This window comes from Strix uralensis, chromosome 5 (genome assembly GCF_047716275.1).
Source record: "Strix uralensis isolate ZFMK-TIS-50842 chromosome 5, bStrUra1, whole genome shotgun sequence".
Lineage (NCBI taxonomy): Eukaryota > Metazoa > Chordata > Aves > Strigiformes > Strigidae > Strix > Strix uralensis.
Window position 1 is genome coordinate 614,002 of NC_133976.1, and position 23,824 is coordinate 637,825.

The 23,824-nt window shown below is 61.6% G+C and overlaps 1 protein-coding gene across 6 annotated transcripts in view; it reads left to right on the forward strand.

Annotated features, from left to right (window-relative positions):
- The window catches only part of SBF1 (SET binding factor 1), an 81,830-nt gene that overhangs the window by 34,748 nt on the left and 23,258 nt on the right, over nucleotides 1–23,824 (forward strand). For 4 of the 6 annotated variants that reach the window (XM_074869572.1, XM_074869573.1, XM_074869574.1 and 1 more), the window contains exons 2-9: nucleotides 6,759–6,844; nucleotides 12,821–12,958; nucleotides 13,141–13,287; nucleotides 16,641–16,751; nucleotides 20,027–20,132; nucleotides 20,640–20,772; nucleotides 22,571–22,679; nucleotides 23,400–23,513. In XM_074869572.1, coding sequence (XP_074725673.1) covers nucleotides 6,759–6,844; nucleotides 12,821–12,958; nucleotides 13,141–13,287; nucleotides 16,641–16,751; nucleotides 20,027–20,132; nucleotides 20,640–20,772; nucleotides 22,571–22,679; nucleotides 23,400–23,513 — 944 coding nt within the window. Of the gene's footprint in view, nucleotides 1–6,758; nucleotides 6,845–12,820; nucleotides 12,959–13,140; nucleotides 13,288–16,640; nucleotides 16,752–18,111; nucleotides 18,613–20,026; nucleotides 20,133–20,639; nucleotides 20,773–22,570; nucleotides 22,680–23,399; nucleotides 23,514–23,824 lie in introns of those variants that run through there. The other 2 variants (XM_074869576.1, XM_074869577.1) reach the window with 2 other exon arrangements.

The following is a 23,824-nucleotide window of genomic DNA, read 5'->3' on the forward strand; positions in this document are numbered from 1 at the left end:
CTCTGTGAGGGAGAACAACGCCGTCCAGTCCTTCAGAGGCTTTAATTTTAGCTCTTCTATAAACATCTCATTACTAAGCAGCTCATCCAGAAGAACCTCCAGGAGTCGTGACTCTCAGTGGAAGTGCTGGGCTGGGAAAGCACGAGCAGGGCCGGGCAGAGACGGTCCCACCGACTCTTCTCGAGGATGTTTTATCTGGGAGCGAGTGACCCCAGGACGGGGTGTTTTGCCTGCCTCTGGGAGGTGTCCCGTCGCTGTAAGGAATTTCCCAACACGGAGTTGGTCGCGTTTTGATCGGAGTTGCATGTGGACAGTTTGCTTCGCCACCCAGTTCTGCGTTCGGTCCCATCCCAAACTGTTTGTCTTTCTGATCGTTATCATCCTGTGTTTACAGAGAGTCGAACGCGTCCTCAAACATCACCCAGGCGATCCTTAAACACAGAATGAGTTCATTTTTTCCCTAATTCTATTTTTTTTTAAGTATACCCAGGATAGGAATTGGTCTTCTGGGTGCGACTCTGTCTCTTTGTGGAGACTTTTGCCTTAAATGCCGTCAAAAGGACCTTTGTAAGAGCCGAAAGTTTCTGTGTCGTCCTGCTCCTGTCCCGCAGACTTGCTGCCGGGGGCACGTTCTGTATCTGGTTGAAATCCGCCTCCGGTCCGTGGCCGCGAGCGAGGTGCTGGCGGTTTGGCTGCTGCGCAGGCACCTGGTGTTGCTGGGGTCTGGGAAAGGCTCGAGCTTTGCTTTTCCCACGTTCCTTCTCCTGTGAAGTCAGGCTAAAACACGAAGCGAAGGGGAACGTGTGGATCATTTATTTGCGCAGCCAAAAAAGGCGACTGCGGGAGGGTGCCCGCATGGCTGGGTGGGTGGCACGGCATCGTGGGGACAAGGGCGTCTCCTCCCGTGCTGGGGGGACGTTGCTCATGGCCGGGTGGTGAGGACAAGGACAGTCTGCTCGGTCGGTTTGGGGCAGGGGGCCTTTCCCCAGGAGAGGGCTCAGGGCACCCGGGACGGTGGCCGACCATGGGGCTGCTGCGGTGGCCGGGAGGAGCGGGCCGGCCCCGGCCCCGCACACAGCCCTTTTGTTTTCCTCCATAGAAAAGCCATTCTTCGTGCTCCTGTCATAAATATGTGATGAGGGAACAGTGCTGTCATTGTCCCCCGAGCAGACACTCGTCTGTTGTTCTGGGGCTGCTGTGCCCGCCGGTGCGGTGGGCTTGGTGGGACGGGGGCAGGACCTGCCCATCTCCGGGATGCGGGTGGCTCGCTGGGCTCAGTTCTGAATCTCTGTTTCTGCCTTATTCTCTCTTTCTGTTGTTTTATAAATCCCCCAAAGCTTCTCCCTCCTCTCCGAGAAGGAGGAGCTGATGTCCGTGGGCTAGAACATCCCAGCTTCCCCCCTCCTGCAGGCGCTGACTCCCAGTTACAGGAGGGCCCAGTGGTGGTCCTGCCTGGCTCACCAGCGCAGCGTGATGAGTCTCGTAGGAATCTTTGAGGCCAGTGGGATGCACGCAGGAGCCTAGATGTGAAAATCACACAACTCGGGAGGGTCCTAAAGCTGCTTCTCTCATACTGAGAATGAAAGAAATGAGAAGGGGTTTTGTCTGGAGCCCCTCTGAAGCTGCTCTGTTGGGGCGAGGCGTGACGGGCAGAGCAGGGGAAGCAAGAGTCAGTGATGACTTGGCCTGTAGTGGTTCTATCCGAAAGCGAAACGGCAGGTGTGGACCTTAGAGTGAAAAATAAAATTGCATTTCCTGGTTGGCATGCCTGAGAGAACTGTGTGACTCTGGGGGCTCAGGAGCCGTTGGGCTGCAGACAGGTGTCTGTCCCCGTGAGGGTGGGCTGGTGCTGAGGTGTCCTCCAGCAGCTGTTGTGGCTGCAGCTTGTCAACTGTTCATCTGCACAAATTCTGTGGGCTTTTCCCGTTTTAAACTGTTGAGTTAGTGTGGCCAGCAGGGACAGGGAAGGGATCTCACCCCTGGACTCGGCACTGGTGAGGCCGCCCCTCGATGAGTGGGTTCAGTTTTGGGCCCCTCACTCCAAAAAGGCCATTGAATGACTCGAGCGTGTCCAGAGAAGGGCAACGGAGCTGGTGCAGGGTCTGGAGCACAGGTGTGATGGGGAGCGGCTGAGGGAACTGGGGGGGTTTAGTGTGGAGAAGAGGAGGCTGAGGGGAGACCTCCTGGCCCTCTGCAACTGCCTGAAAGGAGGGTGCAGAGAGGGGGGATGAGTCTCTTGAGCCAAGGAACCAGCGGCAGGCCAAGAGGGAATGGCCTCAAGCTGCGCCAGGGCAGGGTCAGGCTGGCTCTTCGGAAGGATTTCTTTGCAGAAGGGGTTGTTGGGCGTTGGAATGGGCTGCCCAGGGCAGGGGGGGAGTCCCCATCCCTGGAGGGGTTGAAGAGTCGGGTTGACCCAGCGCTGAGGGATCTGGTGGAGTTGGGAACGGTCAGGGTGAGGTTCATGGTTGGACTGGAGGAGCTTCAAGGGCTTTTCCAACCCAGATGATTCTGGGATTCTGTGAGTTATTTTGTCCTGAAAAGTGAATTCTGTCACAGGGAGAAGGAGAAGTGGAGGTATGGGGAGGGGGCTGTGGCTCTCTGTGGTGCCAAGAGGAGCCCTGGTAGCTCCTCACAGGTGGTTTGATAGTTTGTGGCTGGGGTGTGAGAGAGGAGAGGAGGGCTGCCCGCAGAGCGGCCTGCACCTCCCTGCCTCCAGCGTGCTGCTCTGCGCTCGCAGGCCGGACCACAGCTCTGTCCCACCACAAACCCTCTGCCTGAAGCACAGCCCGCGCTGCGCGGCGAGCCACGGCCCGGAGCCCTCGGTGCCTGCCGAAGCTTGGCGGGGCTGGCAGCCTCGGCCCCCTCGCCCCTGGCAGAGCTCTCCTGCTCGCCGGGCAGGTGTGTGCCCGGGGAGCTTCCTGCCCTTACTTTCCTGTCACAGGCATCATGCAGCTGGGTGCCAGAGCGTGATCTGGCTAGGGTACAGCTTTGAGGGACTGCAGCGAGGATGTGCTGCTCCCCCTCGCCCTGGAAAGCTGCAGAGGGGGAGCATGGAGCTGCCAGAGCCTCCAGGACCTTGCTCTGCTCACCATGTCCTTCCCCACCCTGCCTCGTCACCGTTTGTCGCAGCCACTGAACGTAGTGGGTTTGGGTTTTAATTCCAGCCATCCTGGGCAGTCAGGTGCTGGCTTGTCATAAATATGGTTGGACTGGATGATCTTCAAGGTCTTTTCCAACCCAGATGATTCTGTGATTCTGTAAATACAGCCTGCTCATTTGGGGTGAGAATCCCTTGCATGGGGCTTCTCCGCAGAGAGTGTGTGTTTCTCCCCAGCACCGTGCTGTGCCCCGTTTCTCGCTGGCCGCTGCCATCCCATGCCCTCGTGCCTGCAGCCCCCACCTCTCTTTGCAGGCAGAAGGGAGCATTGCCGAGGGCTGTGCTGGCAGGTTTCACAGACCATAACATTGTAACAACTCCTGGTTGTTGCCCAGACACTGTTTGATCCCCCCGGCGGCCCCGCGAGGGTTCCAGGAGCACCATCAGCGAGCCGCTCCGTAGCACAGGGCTGGGGCTGGGTGAGGGTCGGGAGCGGGTTTGCGGGCAGGGCTGGGCTGCGCCGCGTTGCTCGCCGCACAGCTGAGCGGTAAGTGCTCTTGGCAGAGGCTTCAGGTCCCCTTGCAGGCTGTGTTTCACGGCTTCGTGCCTTGCGGGTTAATACTGTTTTGCAGGAAGCCACTTCAGTAACTATGGTCGGTGCTTTGTAGCATAAAGTATTTGATGACAGCTAAACTTTTAAAATAATTTCTGCTTTGAGATACTGAGCAGGTCTCGGAAGCCTCCACTAACGACACTTGAAAGCAGCGATGAAGCCGAGGTCCATCTCCCCGTACCTTTGGGGAGCCGGCGGAGCGTTTCTATGGTTGAACCGCTCCCCGCGCCCTCCCCTGGCAGAGCGAGGCGACCCCCAGGCTCCGTGCTGGACACCAGGGCTGAGGGAAGGCTGAAGCTCCTCCTGCTCGTGTGTTGAGGACTTGCGAGCTTCGCGTTCCCCTGTGTTATATCACACTGAATTTTCGAGGTTCAGGGGTGTGGGAGTCGTGTCTGAGCCTGCAGGAAGGCTGTGTGAGACCGACTGTACTGGTTGTACCGTGTTGCTTGGTGAAACACCCTCCCCTGCCTTCAGGAACCGGAGAGCAGAGGGCTTCAGGTGCGAGCGCTGGAAAAGGACGTGTTCCAAACAAAGTCCTTTGCCTAAAAAACACTGAAAATTCACTTCTGCTGTGACTCTCCTCGCTCCGTCGTGGCGGCAGGCTCCACAGAGAGGGCCCAGCTCCTAAAAGCAGCTGGAGAAGCTGCCGCACGGTTGGGTTCCCGTCGGCCAGAGCCTGCGGCTCCACGGCAGCGCCAGCCCCTAGCTGTTTTCCCGGGAGCTGGTGGGTGGTTGCTGGGTGAATTTTCCAGGGAAGGTGGTCACCTCTCTGCGGGGGGCTGGAAACGTGGCCCCAGGGCCCAGGAGATGGAGCCCTGGCTTAGTCCTTGGGCAGGATGTTCGCTCCAAGCTCCTCTTGTCATGTCGCTTAAGAGACACCGAGAGCGCGGGAAGCGGAGGGGAGTCTCTCGCTTGGCCGTGACCCCCCCGGCCTGAGAACCGCCGTTCCCGGAGAGCATCCCCAGCGTGCCAGCCGCTGGCCTGCCCGGGAGCTAAGGTCATCTGGTCGCCTTGTGTCAGCTGAGTGTTTAACTTTTTGCTTATTTAGAATTTCCTGTATTACGATAACATCTCATAAACTTCCAAATATAGCTGAACGCTAATTTAGACCGTAACAGGCCGCCCCAGGAACAGTGACCAGGTGTCACCTTCAGTCGTGGCAACAGGAGGAGGCAGGAAGGAAGCCGGGAAGCGCAGCAGCTGCGCCAGCGCCGACGCTCGCAGGCACACGTGCTTTCCCAGGCATCTCGGCTGGCGACAGCAGGGGAGCCAGCGGGGCTGGGCCCGCTCTCCTCCACAGGAAGGGATCGGGCAGCCTGATCCGGCCAGCGAATGGCTCGGGTGCTGCGTGTGTCAGAGGGTGGGAAGTAGGAGGGCGAGGATCAGGCCCCGAAGGAGTGCCCAAGGAAAGCACCAGCTGGCTGGGCTGGCCATGAGTCAGGCCGCTTGTTAGTGCCAGTCGGTAAAACCAGGATCTGGGTAGCCCATGGATCACTAAATAATGTGGCAGCACTTGGCTTTGGGAAAACCCAGGGGGGTCAAGTTTCCCCTTGCACTAAACAGCTCCTGGGATGATTTTTAGATTTGTGTTGAGGATGATCTTGTACCTGTTTCCCTTGTGACATGTAAGACGTGTGTGCTGGCGGCAGGGCTGCTGGAGCAAGGTGTCGGGGGGGGTTGTGGGTCTGAGGGAGCTCGCTGGGGCAGCCTGTCGGGGAGCTGTAATTCTGACCTGTGTCTGGAAGGGTTTTTCCTCCCTGTGAAGCCTCAGCCGGGTCGTTTGCACTGGGAGGAGGTGGGTCTGACTCAACGCCTGTGGCCGGGAGCATCGTGCAGCGACTGATGCGGCACCAGGGACCTGTCCCAGAGGGAAGAGGAGGTGTCTGAGCACGGCGGGGGAGATTTGGTTAACCCGACACTGGGTGCTATTTTCTCCGCAGCTTGGCACTGACCTTTCCATTTTGGTCCTCAGACTATAAGTGGCATTTTTTTTCTGCTAAATCCAGCTGTGGCTGGCTGGTGGGAAGTGGAGCGATGGAAACAGGTCTATAGGTGCTGAAAATAGTCCTTCGGCGCTGCAGGCCTTCTGGGGAGGCTCCTGCCGGTACCTGGCCCCGACAGCGGTCCCAGGACCAAGAGCTGGCTGTGCCGGGGGGAGGCCGGCGCTGCTCCTGCTCCCGCAGGCAGTGGGTGTTACTGTAAGGGACCAGAGAGGTGTCTGTGCCCCCAGCCCGTGCAGGGGATGCGGTGATCCCGCAGCAGCTCTGCAGGGGACTGAGGGAGCTGAGGAAGCTGCCCCACTTCACGGCTGCACCCAGCCTGGGGTAGGAGCAAAATCCTCCTCAGGGTTTTCAACTCCCAGACTCCGGTTTGAGCCACCAGCGCAGGGTTTTACCCTAAGTGGCCGGTTGCCACGGGGAGAGCTGGCCTGCTCCCCGGTGTGCCCTTTGCTGTGCTCGGCAGAGCAGGGCGCGATCTGGGTGAAAAGCAGGTTTTTTCATTGGGGTTGGGGGGGGCGGTGGGCAGGTGTGGCCGGGAGCGCCGCCCCCCCCCCCCCCCAGCAGCGGGACAGGCTCCAGGTGCCATAAAGCCACCGGGAAAAGGCAGCTCTGGGGGGAACCCGAAAGTAAAACCGAGCGGCACGATGACGTTGTTCGGGGAAAATGTCGAGTGGCAGGTTGTGGATGATGAGCAGTGAATTACAGCTCGAAATCTGTACGTATGATCTTGTGTTAGCGACACAAGGAAGGAAACAAACTTGACTGGAGGCCTGCCGCCCTTCTGCTTTGCCTGTCACACACCTTTAGATAACAAGTTTGTGGGCTGTTTGCTTACAACTATTAAAATTGCTGCTTTTCCCGGCGGTGGGAGCAGTGCTGCCCTGCAGCTGTGTTTGTGGAAGGGGCTGGGGTCTCTCCTCTGCTGCCTGTGGAGGGCTGAGGCAGCGCCAGAGCGTCCCGAGGCAGCTTCCAGCCTGGCATTACGGGAGGCAGAAATGTCGGCGGGGTCCCTGCTGCCTGCCCTCTAATCCCTGTCTTGTCTCTGCAGGGAGTGGGGATGGCCAGGGACAGATACTCCAGCGTTTCCCGGAGAAGGACTGGGAGGACAACCCCTTTCCCCAAGGCATCGAGCTGGTGAGTGTGCTGGGGACCGGGACCCCGGGGCAGGTGACGGTGTGGCACCATGCACACGCATCTCAGGGGGTTCCCACCTGCCCCCCGACGCTGCTCCAGCTCCGGAAAACCGCAGGATCCAGCGTGCCGCCTCCCAGCTGGGCTCTGCTCCTTTCCTGCCCGCTTTGCTCCCCCTCCTGCTCTGGGATCAGCTGCTGGGGATGCTGGAACACTTCCTAGAGGAGCTGCACGGATGCCGTGTCAGTATAAATAGCCCCGTCACGAATAGCAGGGCTCTGCCATCCCCAAGGCCTCTCCCCAGTGCTCCGCCGAGCAAACCGCTCCCCTCCTCGGGCCGGCAGCGGCGGCAGCGGCTCCCCCTCGCCGGCCTGGCTCTGCTCCATGCGCAGCCGCCCGGCCAGGAGGGTTGCGGGGCCCTGGATCCCTTCCCCAGCCCTCCGGACACGTTCGCCCGCTGTTGGGAGGCCTCTGAGGTTGTGATCCTTGCTGGGTCATACCCATACAGTGACACACCCGGCCTAATTTGGCGCACTGCGTGGGTTCTTCACAACCAGCTTTGAACTAATCAAGGATAATAGGATTGTTCTCCTTGGTTGCTAAATTGGAGTGGAAGTTCCTCCTGAGCCCTTCCCTGCTGCACTGGTGCTGCTCAGGAGCTCTGAAGGAGGAGCCGGAGCTCTGCTGCCAGCCCACGAGTGGGTTGTCCAGACCCCTTTTCCCCCCTAAACTGAGCCCCCTCTAAGCCGCGCTCCTCCTCCCCGCTGCAGTTCTTCCCTGTTCCCAGCTGAAGGACGGCACAAAACGCGGGGATAGACGAGGTTTTAGAGGACCCTTCACAAGCCTGACGGTGCTGGGCCTGTCCTTGAGGCCTCCCGAGTGCCTTTGGTGTGCTGGGAGGTGTCGGGGCCGGGTGTGAGGGTCGGTGTGGGGACAGTGGCCAGCCGAGAGCCCCCGTCGTGCCCCGGGGCGGGGGAGCTGGCAGCGGCCAGCCCTTCCTGCCTGCGTCGGCCTGCTCAGGGCGTTTGCACCTCCCTGTTCCGATGGGCCCGGCCTGACCCGCCACAGGGCGTTTGTGATCCCTGAGGAGGGACGTTTTGGCCGAGGGAGTCCTGGGCGTTCCAGGGCTTTGGTGAATTGGAGAATAGAATCACAGAAGGTTGGAAGGGATGTGTGAGGATCGTGGAGTCCCGCTGAGAGGATGGCCTTGGCCTCGGGAGCTCGTTTCCTCAGAGCAGATGTGTCACGGGTGCTACCATTGGGATCTCTGACGTGCTCTGGCTGGCGCAGAGGGGTGGTGGCCCGGCCAGTGTCTCGGTTCACAGCCCGGGCAAGTTCCCTGCGCTATTTCATGCTGGTTTTCTACACAGTGGACCCGTGGCCGGCCCTGCTCGCCCATCCGGACTCAGTTCTGCTCTTGGCTGCCTCCCACCTTTCATGGCCTCGTCCAGAGCCGGTGCTCGTCCCCAACTCTGTGTGCGCTGGTGCCGGAGAGCGTCCTCGTGGGCTGGGGCTGTCGGAGTCTGACCTGCACGCCCCGTCCTGTGCCCTCCAGAGCTCTTGCGTTGGGCTCAGCTGAACACCAAGGGGCTCTGTCGGCGCTGGCATCAGCGGTGGCAGCCGGCTCGTCCTCCTGCCGCGTGCTCGCCGCAACTCCAGCACGCGGTCAGGCTTCTATCTGCTGTTTTGTCTGAGGCACAAACACGTACTATTTTTCTGGTTAGTGTTTCCTGGTTGTCTGCAGGGGGCTTGGGAACTGTCCCAAGAAAGAGGAAAGCTGCTTTTTTTCCCAAGGGTCAAACTGTCCAGCCAAAAAATCCCTGGAATTTAAACAATTGGAGCCCCGTCCTGTTGGGAGCCGGGGGGTGGCTCTGAGGCTTCCCACAAGCTGTCAGGAGGCGTCCCCGGGTGAGCAGCACGGAGGGCTGAAACTCAGGCAGCTTCCGAAAATCAGAGCCCACCCTGGGGGGCTTTGGGTGGGACATTGCACTGGAGTCGCTGCTGTGTTTCTTTTTAACAGCTTTTTGGGAAGAAGGTTTTCCTGGTGTCTGTAGGGAGCAGGAATTTGTAGCTTCTGCCCTTGCGCGCCATCTGACAGCGTTTCCAAACAAAAATATCTCATTTTAATGGATGGAAGTTCCTCTGGAGAGAGACACAGGATATGACCGTGTCTCCTGCGTTGCTGCATCCTCCCCTGCCAGGCTGGGGCTGTCTCCCCTGGCAGCCCCCACGCTGCATGGCTGGGGGGGAGCAGGATCTCTGGAGCAGGCTGGAGACCTGGGGTATTCGTGCAGGTGACCCCGCGTCAGGGAGCCCCTTGGGGCTGTGACTACGAGCTCTCGATCCCGAGGGTTGCAGTGCCTGCGGCGGTACCGTGGTGTGCCGGGCCCATCCGCTGCGGCTGGGGCTCGTGCTGTTCCTCCTCTCCCCTCTGCTGGTCCTTACCTCCTCCTGTACCACAGTCCCACGGGTCTACGCGGTGTTTCCCGTGCCTGAGGCCACTCGTGGGTGGTTGTTGGGTGCTGCAGACCGGGTTGTTGTGCCTCCCGGGCCTCCAGAAACGTTTCACCCAGCTCCAGAGCCAGCACATGCCAGCGTTCCCTCCTGGCGCCTGGGCACCCAAGGGCGTTGGGGTTCCTACTCTATGAGATAAACCAGTGAAACCCTTTTGTTTTCCAACCAGCGGTAGTTGCCTGCACATTTCCAGCTTCGATCTCCGTGTGTGGTGAAGGTGAGCACGGGTCTGTACGAAGGCAGAGGTGCCCACGGGAGAAGGCTGCATCCCCCCCACTGCGGGGCAGGGCCTGCGGGCCTGGCCGGGGGCACTCCGCTGCTCGCAGAAAAGCTTCCTCTGATGCTTTGCCTTTGTAGGGTGATGGGAGGCGAGTGGAGCCTCGTCTGCTGCCTCCACCTTGACCAACGGAGCTTTTCTTCGCCTCTGGCGCGGGGGGATCTGAGGTTGGCGGCTGACAGCAAGCCCAGGCAGCTGACAGCAAGCCCAGGCGGCCGACAGGAAGCCCAGGCAGCGCTCGGGGGAGAGGAGAGCTGCCGCTGCACTTCGCCCTGAGTTTGAGCAGGGGTGGAACAGGGAGCTCCTTATCCGTGGGACGCTGGTGACCACTGGCTCCTTGTGTCGTCCCTCCTGCCCGTCGGCCAGCTCTGCTGCAGGATTGCGTTGCCCTCTCAGCTTTTCCAGGGTGGAAGTGCACGATCAGGAGGATGTCTTGGGACAGCACAGACTGGATCCTTGCAAAATCGCTCCTTGCAGACTTGAGAAAGGCCTTGTGATGTAACTGCTGGGAGAAGAAGAGGTGGCACAGCAGCGCTGATCTGTGAAAAACAAGCCCTGCCAGGCAGACACACACACGTGCTGTCACGAGAAGTTGGTTTTGTTGCTAAAACTGCTCTGGGCAGTGTCTGCAGAGCCCGGCACGCAGCTCTGCCTTCCTGTGGGATTCTTCTGAATCAGCCAAGGGCTGTTCCCCCGGGGAGGCGTCGGTGCAGCCTGGCTGGGGTATCACCAGCGCTGGGCCGCAGGGGAGCTGCAGTACATCCTTCAGGTCAGCTGCTTCCATCCGCACCCCCCTCACGCAAGACTCGAGCCTTTCTTCTCTTCTGGCTGTCTGCAGCTCGCCCGTGTTCTCCCTGGGCACCCGGTGGCGCTGAGGTGGGCTGTGAGGATGGACGGACGGACGGACACTGCGACAGCGCTGACCCAACAGCTGCGTGGAGCACCGGCACCGTGTGCTGTGTTACTGCGCTGCCGGCGCTGCCTCTGCACGGATCCACGGAGCTCACACGGATCCACGGAGACCTTTAATTCAGCATGGAGGGGCCGTAGTTTTGTCCTCCCTTAACGGCGGCACCGCCAGTGTTGCAGAGTGCCATGGTGTCACCATCGGTCACGGTCGGGCTGCTGCCAGGGGACACTTGCTCTCATCACCAGCCGCCCCATGCCCATCTTTCAGGGAGGATGTTTGTCCTTTCTAGAATCCCAGAATCATCTGGGTTGGAAAAGCCCTTGAAGCTCCTCCAGCCCAACCATGAACCTCACCCTGACCGTTCCCAACTCCACCAGATCCCTCAGCGCTGGGTCAACCTGACTCTTCAACCCCTCCAGGGATGGGGACTCCCCCCCTGCCCTAGGCAGCCCATTCCAACGCCCAACAACCCCTTCTGCAAAGAAATCCTTCCTAAGAGCCAGTCTGACCCTGCCCTGGCGCAGCTTGAGGCCATTCCCTCTTGGCCTGCCGCTGGTTCCTTGACTCAAGAGACATGAAGTGGGGCAGCGGCCGCGGAGGTCGGACAGCTGGGTGCCTGGTGCTTTACGAACACGTGGCTGCTTTAGGTTGACTGCTGCGGGATAAACGGGCCGAGGAGCAATGACTGCGATCAAACTGGGCTGTGAGTGACTCTGGGGTGCAGTCGCGTACCCCACGGCGTGACCTGATCCAGCGTGGCACTGGCTGTGGCTTGAAGCGACCTGTCTTACCCTGGGCAGCGTGACCGGGGAGCGGAGCAGGGCCTGTGCCCCCGGTGGTGGCGATGCCGACATCCCCCTGGGGTTCCCTGGTAGAGGAGCAGGGCGGGGGATCCGGATTTCCATTTCTCAGGCCTCTGGATGAGCCCACTTGACCCCCCACATCTGGCTCAGATGTCCCTGTCTCCGCAGGGAAGGTTTGACGCCGCGGTCGTGGAGTGGATCACTCTGCACCGGGACGCAGCCGTCGGGAAGTGCTGGAGGGCAGCAGCTTTGTGTGCTTTGGTCATTTCTGCGGTGAAATGTTTGCGCAGAGCGGTGAGCGACGGGTTCCTGGCAGAGAGGATCCCTCTGGCTGGGAGAGCGACGCTGTGCGCTTACCCCGAGAGCTGCTGAGCCGGACCTTCCTCCCGGGCGCTGGCGGGGAGCTGCACGGGACGCAGCCCCTTTGGAAAACGGCACCGGGAGGGCGAGGTGCTGCGACACGGGTTTCCCGTGGCAGAGTCTGGGAAGCAGCTGCACGAGTGCTTTTGCCTCGACTCCTTCCCGCTGCCGCAGAAAGCCGAGCTCATGCGCGGGGGCTCAGAGCTGGGGCTGCCCAGGGGAGGGGAGCCGAGCAGGGCCTGTGTAGCACAGTGAAACTGTGTTGAAACCAGCTTTAATTCGCAAGGGTTTGGGCTGGAGCGTGGATTTTTGCAGCTTTGTGGTGTGTCAGCCCTTCCTGCCACCTTATTCTCCTCCTCGGTTTTGCTCCAGTTGCATCTGCAGAGTGCACTGGGCCACGGCCCCGGAAGTAACCGAGCTGTCCTGCTCTCAGTGAGGTTCCGAAAGCGTCAGGAATTTTCCACAGCTCCTCACCAGCCAAATGCAGATGCTGAGGAAATAAAGAAAAATCCCTTGAGACTTCAGAAGCCGGGAGGAGCCCTGGGGCTGCTGGCTGGAATTACCCACCGGCCCTGAGAGGGTGTTTGGAAAGTCCCCCAGAAACCAGTAAAACCGTGCTGGGAGCTGCCCGAAGCGCGGTGTTTCCTGGCTGAGGCCGGTGTCCAGAGGCTGTCCTGCCCACGGGGAGCTCCCCCTGGCCCCGCCGGGTCTCTTCCCTTCCCGGAGTCAGGGCCGTGCCGGCATGCGGCCGCCCGGCACCGGGGTGGGCTGCGGGGACCTGGCCGAGCCTGGCAAGCCACGCAGGCTGGATGCTGGCCATGGGCAGCCCAGGCTCCTTGCAGCCCCCGAGCTGGGGGAGCTCCTGTGGCTCTGAGACAGGTGCGGGGTGGCGGAGGGTGCCCAGGGTGTCCCCTCACCCTCTCCCGCGCTGCGATGTGCTGCCACACTGAGCTCCCCGTCCCCGGGAGCCGGGCCGCGGTGGCGTTGGTACCTGGTGGTTTGCTTTGGCGTCATCCAGCCCCCCGCAAAGCGCCACAGGGAGTGAGGGCAGCAGCGTGGGCAGCGGTGCGGGCAGGCCAGCCCCTCTGACTGCCCTCCCCTGCCCTCTCTTGCAGTTCTGCCAGCCCAGCGGCTGGCAGCTCTTCACGGAGAGGAACCCCCCCACCTTCTTTGTGGCCGTGCTGACCGACATCAACTCGGAGCGGCACTACTGTGCCTGCTTCACCTTCTGGGAGGCCGTCGAGAGCGCACAGGTATGTGAGCTGCCGCAGGCGGGGTGGGGAGGGTGGTCAGCGGCGCTGGCGGGGAAGCGTCCGACTACCTTCGGCTTTGGCCAGTGGTCCCTGTTTTCCCCGCCTCGGGGGAATCTGGGCCCTGGTGTCAGGGCTGAGCATCCTTTCTCTAACCCTGGGACTTGGCTGCTGTGCCTCCCTAGCCTCAGAGCCACCCCAGGAATGGTGAAGGGCAGGAGGAGGAGGAGGAGGAGGAAAAGGAGCCTTCATCTCCAGTTCAACCCGCACAGCTCTTTGCTCCCAAAAGCTTGGTGCTGGTGTCACGGCTGGACCATGCAGATGTGTTCAGGGTAAGTCCGAAATACCCTGGGGCTGGGGCAGGGGGCCTCTGCTCAGCAGGGAGAGGAGAACAACCTGGGTAAAGACTTTTCTGGCTCTGGGAGCAACCAGGAGCCACGTCGTCGCTGCCAGGAACAGGAGGTGTAGGAGCAGCCTGGCACAGGTCCCCGTGGCAGCGTGGCCTGTCCCCTGCATGCTGAAGCCCAACGCTCGGCGGCAGCGCAGTGAGCCAAGGGCTCGGCCACGCCGGGCAGCTGGTGGCCGTGACCCAGTTTTGTTAATAGAAAAACCGTGAAGAACAGCCCGTTCCTGCGGGAGCGTTTATCTTTGCCATCTTTATTTTCTTTAAAATGCGAAGGGTTTGGGAGGGCACGGGGCTGCAGGCTGGTGTGTTTGCAAACCTCCTGCACGGGCATTGTGTGCGCAGCTCCACGGCTGGGCCGGGGGGGTGCGGGCAGCCTCCTCCAGACCGAGCAGGCTGGCTGCCTCGCTGCTGCCTTGCTCCCAAGGAGGGAGCTCCCGGCATTTACAGTGGGTTCCGGGTGCCGGGCTCGTAGGAGGGCAGCGTTCTGCCTCAGGCCGGGCTGTGGCCTTCCTTTTCCCCCTCCCACCACCAGGATATCACTTCTGGGCTCTGCCCTGTTCTTGAACCTCCTGTTCCCAGCCCGCTCTGTGAACAGGCACACAGGGTTCCCTCAGGGCCTTCAGTGCTCGAGACATTAATAACTGACAGGGGAAAAAAAGAACTCCCTCTGTTTTCTGGCCTGGAGCTGCTTCAAACAGCAGAACCCTTGGGCATCGCAGGCTCCCAGCCCCACCCCACGTCACTCTGGAGGTCTCTGGTCCAACCCCCACTCGAGCTGGTTGTCTGCGTATCACCCAGTTGAGTTTTGAATATCTCCAAGGTTGGCAACTGTACAACTTCTCTGGGCAACCTGTGCCGGTGTCACCCACCCTCGCAGTAGGAAAGTCTCTATATTGAGGTATTTTATTGGGAGAGTTGTCTGAGCTGGAGCCCAGCCTGCCATGGCTGATAGATGGTGTTGAAACGGCGACTCCTTCCCAGCGAGCAGGAGCGGTAAGGCCAAGGTAGAAGAGCGTGGGAACAGACAGGAGCCTGCATCACCGCTGTCTTTCCCTTGTCACGGGCGGCCGCAGCGTGTGGTCAGCCTCATGTCTGGGGTGGGGTTCCCCAGGCCCGGCCGTCGGCAGAGCTGGGCTTTGCTGACACGCACAAGCTGTTCGTTTTTTCCAGCCTGGGAGAGCAGAGGGAGATGAGCCGGGCTGCGGGGCGGCCGCTCTCCTGCTGGGCCAAGGCCCCCGTCACGTTTGCGTTGTGCCTTTGGCTGCCGGATTTCATTGCTCGGTTGCTTGAATTATCCACCTCAGTGATTTTTGAGGAGCAGATGAGCAACAAGAGCGCTACAGTCCTGCTGTTCTGGGCCTTGGGCCTTTTCCCCCTTAGCTGGGGCACAAACCAGTCCCCAGAAGGTCTCTGAGCATGGCCACTGTGGGAGCAGGGTCTCTGCTCCGTGGCAGCGAGTGCCTCGTGCCTCTGGCCTGCCTGAGGGGAGCCGAAGCTGCTTTCAGGCTCCAGTTGTGGTGGGACACGGTGTGTTTGCCTGTTGAGCCTCTCCCGTGGCTGCTCCCTGTCCCTGCCGGGAGAAGGGTGACAGCCGGGAACACTACCCCTGCCCTTCGGGCAAGCGGACGGGTTTCACTGGCTGCATTTGAAGTGCAGCCTGTTGCTTCCCCAGCTCAGGACTTCGGTGGTTGTGGCTTCTCCTCTTCTCTGGTGAGAGATCTCCGTAGCCCAAGACCTGGCCCTGTTGGCCCTCTCAGTCAGGACGATGCTGCCCCTTGCTCAGGGGGAGGCCTGACTGTACACGCGTGACGCCAGGAGCCTTCACCACTGTTGGTGACCTTGTGGGAGCATGAGCCTGCTCTTCACTCGGTTATCCCGGCATGCAGAACTGCCTGGCTTCTTTCTCTTCAAAGCCCCAGTGTTTGTGTTTTCTCCTCACTGACACGGGGAGATGGTTTAAGTTAAAAGAAAACCGCCCAGAGGGTTCCTCGAAGACAAATTCCTCAAATTCCATATTCATCTGTGTGTTGGAGCTGTGTTGAACGCTGCGCTGTGCTTTGCCCCCTCAGCCCCTCTGGAGCTGAACGGTCAGTGTGAGGTTCATGGTTGGACTGGATGATCTTCAAGGTCTTTTCCAGCCTGGATGATTCTGGAATTCTGAGCTGGTGGTGCTTCCCAGCTGTGCCAGCAGGTAGACAACGAGCGGAGCAGGACCCAGCCGGGTGTCTGGGCCAGCCCCCTGCGCAGGAGTGGGTCTTCTTCCCATCCCTTCCTTGGGGTTTCCATGAGATTTGATGCAAATCTGCAGGGACTGGGAGCACTTGGGGGTGCTGGAGAAGTCCAGCTGTTTGCAGTCACCTCTGCCCGTGGAGCTTTTGAACCCCCTCTGTGCAGCTCTCATCCAGGGGACACATCTGGGGATGGCGCTGGTGGGGCCGGTGCTGGGCTGGGGAGGTGCTGCTGGCTGGCAGCAAGCTGAGCACCCTGTCCTGCTGCCAGGGAGCTCCGAGGGGCAAAACCTCGAGCGCTGCGCCCAGGAGGTGACTGTCACAGGGCGTGTTTCTGTTTGGAGACAAGTGCTGGCAGCCCCTCGCTGCGACGGTGCTCCAGGCTGGGGGGTTTGTATCAGCACTAGCGTGGCCAGCAGGGACAGGGAAGGGATCTGACCCCTGTGCTCGGCACTGGTGAGGCCACCCCTCGATGAGTGGGTTCAGTTTTGGGTCCCTGACTCCAAAAAGCCCATTGAATGACTCGAGTGTGTCCAGAGAAGGGCAACGGAGCTGGTGCAGGGTGTGGAGCACAGGTGTGATGGGGAGCGTCTGAGGGAACTGGCGGGGTTTAGTGTGGAGAAGAGGAGGCTGAGGGGAGACCTCCTGGCCCTCTGCAACTCCCTGAGAGGAGGGTGCAGAGAGGGGGGATGAGTCTCTTGAGCCAAGGAACCAGCGGCAGGCCAAGAGGGAATGGCCTCAAGCTGCGCCAGGGCAGGGTCAGACTGGCTCTTCGGAAGGATTTCTTTGCAGAAGGGGTTGTTGGGCGTTGGAATGGGCTGCCCAGGGCAGGGGGGGAGTCCCCATCCCTGGAGGGGTTGAAGAGTCGGGTTGACCCAGCGCTGAGGGATCTGGTGGAGTTGGGAACGGTCAGGGTGAGGTTCATGGTTGGACTGGAGGAACTTCAAGGGCTTTTCTAACCAAGATGATTCTGGGATTCTGGGATTCTGTTTCCCCTGTACACCTCTGCTTCCCGCCCTGGTGCTCAGCTGCGCTGTGCTTCCCTCTCCAGAACAGCCTGGGTCTGATCTACACCATCTACGTGGATGGCCTGAGTGTGTCCTTGGAGAACGTCATCGGGAACCTCCTGACATGTACCATCCCCATCACCGGGGGAGCTCAGGTGGGTGCCCTGCTCCTTCCCTTCTACCTCGCCATGCTTCTGCCTCCTCAGCAGTGCTGACAGAAGCAGGGGGGTTTTTCCTCAGCTGAATTCCAGTTTGGCTGTGCTGGGGTGAGCTGAGCAAGGCCAGTTTGACTCGTGGGCAGAGTCTGGCTCAGTGCGCTGGCAGCCCAGGAGCTGCTGCAGCGTGCTGCTCCTGGCAAGTGCTTGGCTAGTGCCTTCCCCAGCACTCGAGAGTAGAAACAACAAACCTCTGGGATCTGGAGCTGATCAGCTGAGAAGATCTCGCTGCTTCGCTTAGCTACAGCTTGCCGTGACTCTGCAGCTTGGTCTCGGCTCCTTGCTCCCTCCAGGAGGGCGTACGGGGTGGCTCGACCAGCAGCTGCCTTACGTAGTCACCCATCGATCTGTGCAAACAAGTGCTGTGGTCTCTGGTCATTCCTGCATCAGGGAGGGCTTGTTCCTCCACTCAGCCCTGTCCGATTGCCTGGAGAGCTGCTCCGGAGCCAAGTGGTCACGGGCCATCTGTGAGAACGGGGACAAGGCAGCTCTGGGGAGTCGGGCCAAGCAAGGCGAGCGTTTGCCAGATGAGCAGCTTGGCGCTCTCGCCTCAGACCGCTGCCTTGTGCCTGTGCGGGGCTGGCGGCCCTGAGGGACGGGGCTCGGGGAGCCCAGAACTGGAGCTGTCAGAGATGACCCTCCTGTGTTCACCCCCTGAGCTGTGCGTTCTGCTCACAGCCCTCCTCCTGCGCTGGGAAGCCAGCTGGGCTCAGCCTCGCTCACGAGAGCAGCAGATGGGTGAGGAAGGGCTGATCGAAGCTGACTCGGGGATGGCAGGAGTGGAGAGAGCCCAGCTGCAGCCCTGGTGTTTGGGGACCGCAGCATAATGCCCTGGAGCTCCTCTGCCACCTGGAACGTAACTGTGGACGTTCACTCATCTCCTCAGTGGCTCCACTTTCAGCTGAGCTCCCTTTCCACCAGCAAGAAATGCCACCTGGTTCTCTCACAGCCGGGCTGCACCCAGGTGGAGGAGCCTCGGAGGCCGGGGCAGCACGATGGGGCCCCGGGGCCTGCGGTTTCTCCCACCGCTGCGGCCCAGCGCCCCGAGGGGAGGCTGCTGGCCTGGACCCGGGTATCTGCGCGGGCTCTCGGGCGGGTGCTGTCACTAGTGGGCCTGGCCCGGCGCAGCTTTGGTGCTTCCTCTGGCAATCCAGAGCCGTGCAGCTCCTGGGAGGGCCCAGCACGGTGCTGGTGTGTGCAGGAGAGGGCTGGCTGCCGCCCTAGCCGCGTCCTTCGGAGAAGACAGCAGGGTGCTGCCCACCCCCCCAGGGGCTGGGGCCATGCCAAGCCTCCTGGGTTTGCTCTGGCCGAGGGCAAAGCCGTAACATTCCTGCAGGATCTGCCCAGAGCTGTCCGACTCCATCTGGTTCCTCCCTGGGGGAACGTGTCGGCGGCAGTACGGGAGGGGAGAGGCTGCTCGCACTGGGGCGGCTTCTGGAGCCGCCGTGGCGCACGGGACAGCGCTTTTTGGTACGATGATTCGTCAGTTCTTGCAGGATCGATTCGTGCTGTGGAAACAAGTGGTGTGTCACAGGGAGGACAGTTTGTTGGTGGCACTTCCCTTCCCGTGCTTTACCTGTTCTCCCACTGTGTCTGAATGCTCTTTTCCAGTGGCGTAGCCGTTGCTTTTGCTGTGTGTGCGTGCGCATCGCTCCTCTCCGAGAGTGTTGGTCCCTGCTTGTCGTTGGCCTCTGCCCGTGTTCGTCTTCCCTGTTGTCTTGCTGCCTGTGTGTGTGTTTCTAACTGACTGTGCCATCTCTGTCTGTCTCTACCTCAGCTTGACACGGACGACGAAGCAGTGGTACGCACACCTTTTCTTCCATGGGGTCTGTCTCCTCGTTAGCCACCTCTCTCCTATTTCCTTACGGGTGGCACAGGCTGCAGCTGGAGGCCCGGGCGCTGCTTGCCTCGGGCCGAGCACCCTCGGGCATGGGGAATGGTGGACACGGGGAACATCAGGCGTGGGGAGTGCGTGCCCGGGCGCTGGGGAAGGGGGTCAATTCCTGCGCCACGGCGGGCTGGCCCCGCGCCGTTGGCCTCTCATGCGTGCGCTCTCCCGGGGGTTGTGAAAAGGCAGTGGCCCAGTCGGGAAGGCCAGGCTGGGGGTGCTTGTTCTGCTCTGCCCTCTCAGAGGCGGGTTTCTGGGCTGTGGTGGTGGCGTGAGCTCTCGCAGCCGTGGGAGGCCGAGCGAGGAGGTGGGTTGTGTGGCGAAAGCTGCTCTGGCAGAGGAGTGTTTCCCCTAGAGAGGTGTAGAAAGAGGAGAAGGGGGCCAGTGGTTTGGTCCTGCCCCAGCCCCTGCAGCTGGGAGAGGGGGTGGGGACGTGTGGGCTTCCCTGTGCCACTGGGAATGAGCTTAGCTCCAGGAAAAAAATTCTATGGGAGAAGAAGCAACGAGACGGTGCCCAGTCTGTCTGTTCGCAGCCATCAGGGCCTGCTCGGGCTGGGCACGGCGCAGGCGAGCGGTTCCCCTGGGGGTGCCAGGTCCTGGGGAGCCCTTGCGTGCTGCCTCGCAGCGTGAGGCTCGCTGCCGCCTTCTGCTCGTGCCGGCTGGGCCTGCTGGCTGGTTCGGCGGGTCTCCCTCCTTGCCCCAGCCCCTGGCCCCAGTCCCTGGCCCCAGCCCCGCCCGTGGTGCGTCTTGGCGCAGGGTCCTCTGCCCGCAGCAGCCCCGTTCCAGCCGTGCTGCCGTGAGGGGACACGCTGCCCGCTGGCTGCGAGGGCACTGTCGCCCTGGCCCTGTGCACCGGAGGATTCAGGCTGCTGCTGGCTGCAGCTGGCTTGCCCTCCATGCAGCCAGCTTGCCCCCCATGCCACTGGCTTGCCTTCCATGCTTCTGGCTTGCCCCCCACGCAGCCGGCTTGCCCCCCACGCAGCCAGCTTGCCCTCCACGCTGCTGGCTTGCCCTCCATGCAGCCAGCTTGCCCTCCATGCTTCTGGCTTGCCCCCCACGCAGCCGGCTTGCCCCCCACGCAGCCGACTTGCCCTCCACGCCACCGGCTTGCCCTCCACGCTGCCGGCTTGCCCTCCATGCAGCCAGCTTGCCCTCCATGCGGCCAGCTTGCCCTCCATGTCACTGGCTTGCCCTCCATGCAGCCAGCTTGCCCTCTATGCTGCTGGCTCGCCCCCCATGATGCTGGCTTGCCCTCCATGCAGCCAGCTTGCCGTCCATGCTCATGCTCACCCCTCGCTTGGCTGACGGGCTCTGTTTTCTCTTGCAGAGGACGATCTCCCTGGGAGCGGGGGACAGGCAGGTGATCCAGACCCCCATCAATGACTCGCTTCCCGTCAGCAGCTGCAGCGTGGCCCTGCTCTTCCGCCAGCTGGGTGAGACTCTCCCCACGGCCCCTTCCCACCACCTCCCGTGCCAGAGCCAGCTGGCCAAGCCCTGGGCTGGGAAGGCCCCGCACGTCGCTTCCCCCCGCGCTCCTGAGCCCGCCTCGTTAGCTCAGGGCTCTCCTCCAGCTGCGGCCACCTCAGGCTGAGACCTTCCCCGGTCCCGCTTCGCCCTCCTGTTCCTGGCAGGGCAGGATCCTGGCAGCTCGGGCCCAGCCTGTGGCCAGACCTCGCGAGACAGAGCCTGGGCGGTGGGAGGGAGCGCCCAGAGGTGTGTGCGGCCTTTGGCCCTGTGCCTCTGGTGAGGGGACGCTGCTGGGCACCTCTCAGGAGAGGGGCTTCCTCGGGGGACCCAGAAGTGGCTCTCTGGGGGGATGCTGAGCTCCTCTGTTGTGGAAATGGGGGGTGGGATCCAGCCCACGTGGGGATTTTGGTCTCCGGAGGGGGTGCGAGAGGGGAACCCTCATTTCTGAGCTCTCTCTCTCCCTTTCTCCCCAGGCATCACCAACGTGCTGTATCTCTTCTGTGCAGCGCTTACGGAACACAAGATCCTGTTTCTCTCCAGCAGTTACCAGAGACTGACTGACGCCTGCCGGGCTCTCCTGGCGCTTATGTTCCCCCTCAAGTACAGGTGAGGGAACCCCACCGCTCCCGGAGCCCCTCAGCCCGCCGACGGCAGCCTGGAGCCCGTGCGGCCCGTCCTGCCTCCCCTCGCTGCCTCCCGCTTTCCTGGCTGCTGTGACTGGTAACTGGCTGTGGTTGGGTGCTGGGGCGAAGGGGCAGGTGGGTGAATGCCCACAGCTCTTGGCTGTGCTGAAATGCCGTTTCCTGAAGCCTTTGGCCTGTGCAGCATAAGATCAGCTATGGGAAATGGCACGGCCAGCAGGGACAGGGAAGGGATCTCACCCCTGTGCTCGGCACTGGTGAGGCCGCCCCTTGATGAGTGGGTTCAGTTTTGGGCCCCTCCCTCCAAAAAGGCCATTGAATGACTCGAGCGCGTCTAGAGAAGGGCAACGGAGCTGGTGCAGGGTGTGGAGCACAGGTGTGATGGGGAGCGTCTGAGGGAACTGGGAGGGTTTAGTGTGGAGAAGAGGAGGCTGAGGGGAGACCTCCTGGCCCTCTCCAACTGCCTGAAAGGAGGGTGCAGAGAGGGGGGATGAGTCTCTTGAGCCAAGGAACCAGCGGCAGGCCAAGAGGGAATGGCCTCAAGCTGCGCCAGGGCAGGGTCAGACTGGCTCTTCGGAAGGATTTCTTTGCAGAAGGGGTTGTTGGGCGTTGGAATGGGCTGCCCAGGGCAGGGGGGGAGTCCCCATCCCTGGAGGGGTTGAAGAGTCGGGTTGACCCAGCGCTGAGGGATCTGGTGGAGTTGGGAACGGTCAGGGTGAGGTTCATGGTTGGACCGGAGGAGCTTCAGGGGCTTTTCCAACCCAGATGATTCTGGGATTCCAGAACGTCTACGGCAGCAATGGGCCGCGAACCTTCCACCCCTGCCTCCCTCCTCTCTCGGTCAGACCGGGGCTCTGGCACTGGGGGCAGGGAGCGAGGCTTCACCAGCAGCGTCTGTAGCTCCAGGGGCTGCTGGTGCACACTGTTCCTAGCCATGGCAACTCTTGGCAGAGGGAAGGAAGCCCGTCGGGCTGCAGGATGTGGCCTGGCAGCGTGTGATCACCCCATGGTGCATGTGGGAGAGGCCAGAGGTGCTTCTCTCTCCAGACTCTGGCCCCTTTCCCTCCTCTCGGCTGCGCTGCAACCTGTGCTGAGCACCGAGCAGCACTGCATCGCTTCCATGGGAGTCCTCTGGCCTGGCCCCGGGCATGAAGTCTGGCTGAAGGGGAAGGCTGGATGCTGGGAGGCTTCCAGAAAGCTGCGGTGCAACTTCTGCCCTCCCTAGAAAGGGACACGGGCACACAGGGCTTTTGTTAAGGTGCTGGTGGTGGCCAGGCCGCTGCGGTGAGTCCTGTGGGGGGGCTGGCACCCTGCTGGCCCCCGCCCCGGGGAGGTGGTGAGGCTGTTGGCCCGCGGGGACGTGCCAGCTCACAGACTGGCTGCTGCTGGCCCGTCTCCCAAGTGGGACAGCGGAGAGAGACGGGCTGTCAGTGCTGCCAGCTCCTGTCGCGCTGTTTCCATGCTAGCCTGCCATACCCCCCTGCTGCAGAAAGGCCATTTGTGTTCCAAAGAAAGCTCGCTTTTGGAGTTAAACCGCTCCACTGGAAACCTTTCCCTCCATCAGACTTAGATTATAGCTCCAGGGCCAGAGAATGATCATGGTCAGCGTCAGCGAGCCTTCGAAACCTTGTGTGGCTGTAGGGCACATACTGCCTGAGGGCTGGGGGTGCCAGCAGGGAGCTGGGGAGCCTCCAGCATTGGGGAGGGTGCTGGGGCAGAGAGTGGGGCTGGACGGGTGCAGTGATGCTCTTTTTTGGTTGCAGTTTCACGTACGTGCCCATCTTGCCTGCGCAGCTCCTTGAGGTCCTGAGCACGCCAACCCCCTTCATTATCGGAGTCCACTCCATCTTCCAGTCGGAGACGCAGGAGCTGGTGAGAGGCCGCGTGCCCCGTCCCTCGCGCCGGGGGCAGGAGCGCTGCAGGGAAGACGCGGGGCTTGGGTGACAGCGGCGAGCGCTGTCCTGAGGGTGCCTGGGGCAGCAGGCTGAGCCCGCCAGCTTGTACAGGCTCAGCTTATCCAGGCTGGCCAGCCCGGGCTGCGGTCCAGACATGCCCCACAAGCCAAGCAGGGCTGGCTGGGCCATGCGCCGTCGGGGCTCGGGGCTGGGGTTAACCGAGGATTTAATTTTGAAACTCATCCGGCAGCGCCAGTCCCAGAGGTGTGTTGGCACTTTGGTTCAGAAACTGAATTAAATCAGAGCACAACGAGTCTGATCTAAACTGAAACAAGCTTTTTTGCAGCCTCCTGAAGGAACGGCAGCGTGCCACTCGGGTTAAGCAGGCTCCGTGTTGGGCCGGGGTTGGTGTTTGATGCCTCACCCAGGCTGATAAAGGTGCCACGAAGTGGGGGCAGGTGCCTGCTGAGCAGAGCTGCGTCCCCCTCCTGCCACCTTCCTTGCAGGGAGCAATGGGATCCCTTTACAGCTTGGGTTTGGTGACGGTGGGGAAGAGAAAATAACTCCCGAGGGCTGGAGCACTCACCGAAGGTGGAGAGGAGACAGGCGCTGCCCCAGGCCCTCCTCTCCTGAGCAGGGCTTGGGGAGGGTGTCGGGGAGCCCTGGCCTTGCCTCACGCCTGTCCCTCTGCTTCCAGCTGGACGTTGTCATCGCAGACCTGGACGGCGGGACAGTGAACGTCCCTGAGTGTGTCCATATCTCCCTGCTCCCTGAACCCCTGCTCCAGCAGACGCGGGAAGCCCTCTCCATGGTGAGTGCCGGAACCTCTCCCCCATCCGCAGGCTGCCAGCGCCTCGGGCACCACGCAACTTCCCCAGGGGAGCTGGAGCGGCGCCGCAGGGACCTTTCCCGATCCCCACGGTCTTGGCGCTGCCAGGGGGAAATTTCTTCTGCCAAGGGTTTCTGGGAAGCGGGCGGCTGGCGCCCAGCCCGTGGGCAGGAAGCACCTGCGGCCCTGAAGCTTTTCTGCTTGCGTGTTGCCGGAGAGCGCCGGCCCTGCGAGAGCGTGCCCAGGGCAAACGCTGCACGCCTCAGCTTCTGCTCCTCAGCTAGGCCCGGGGG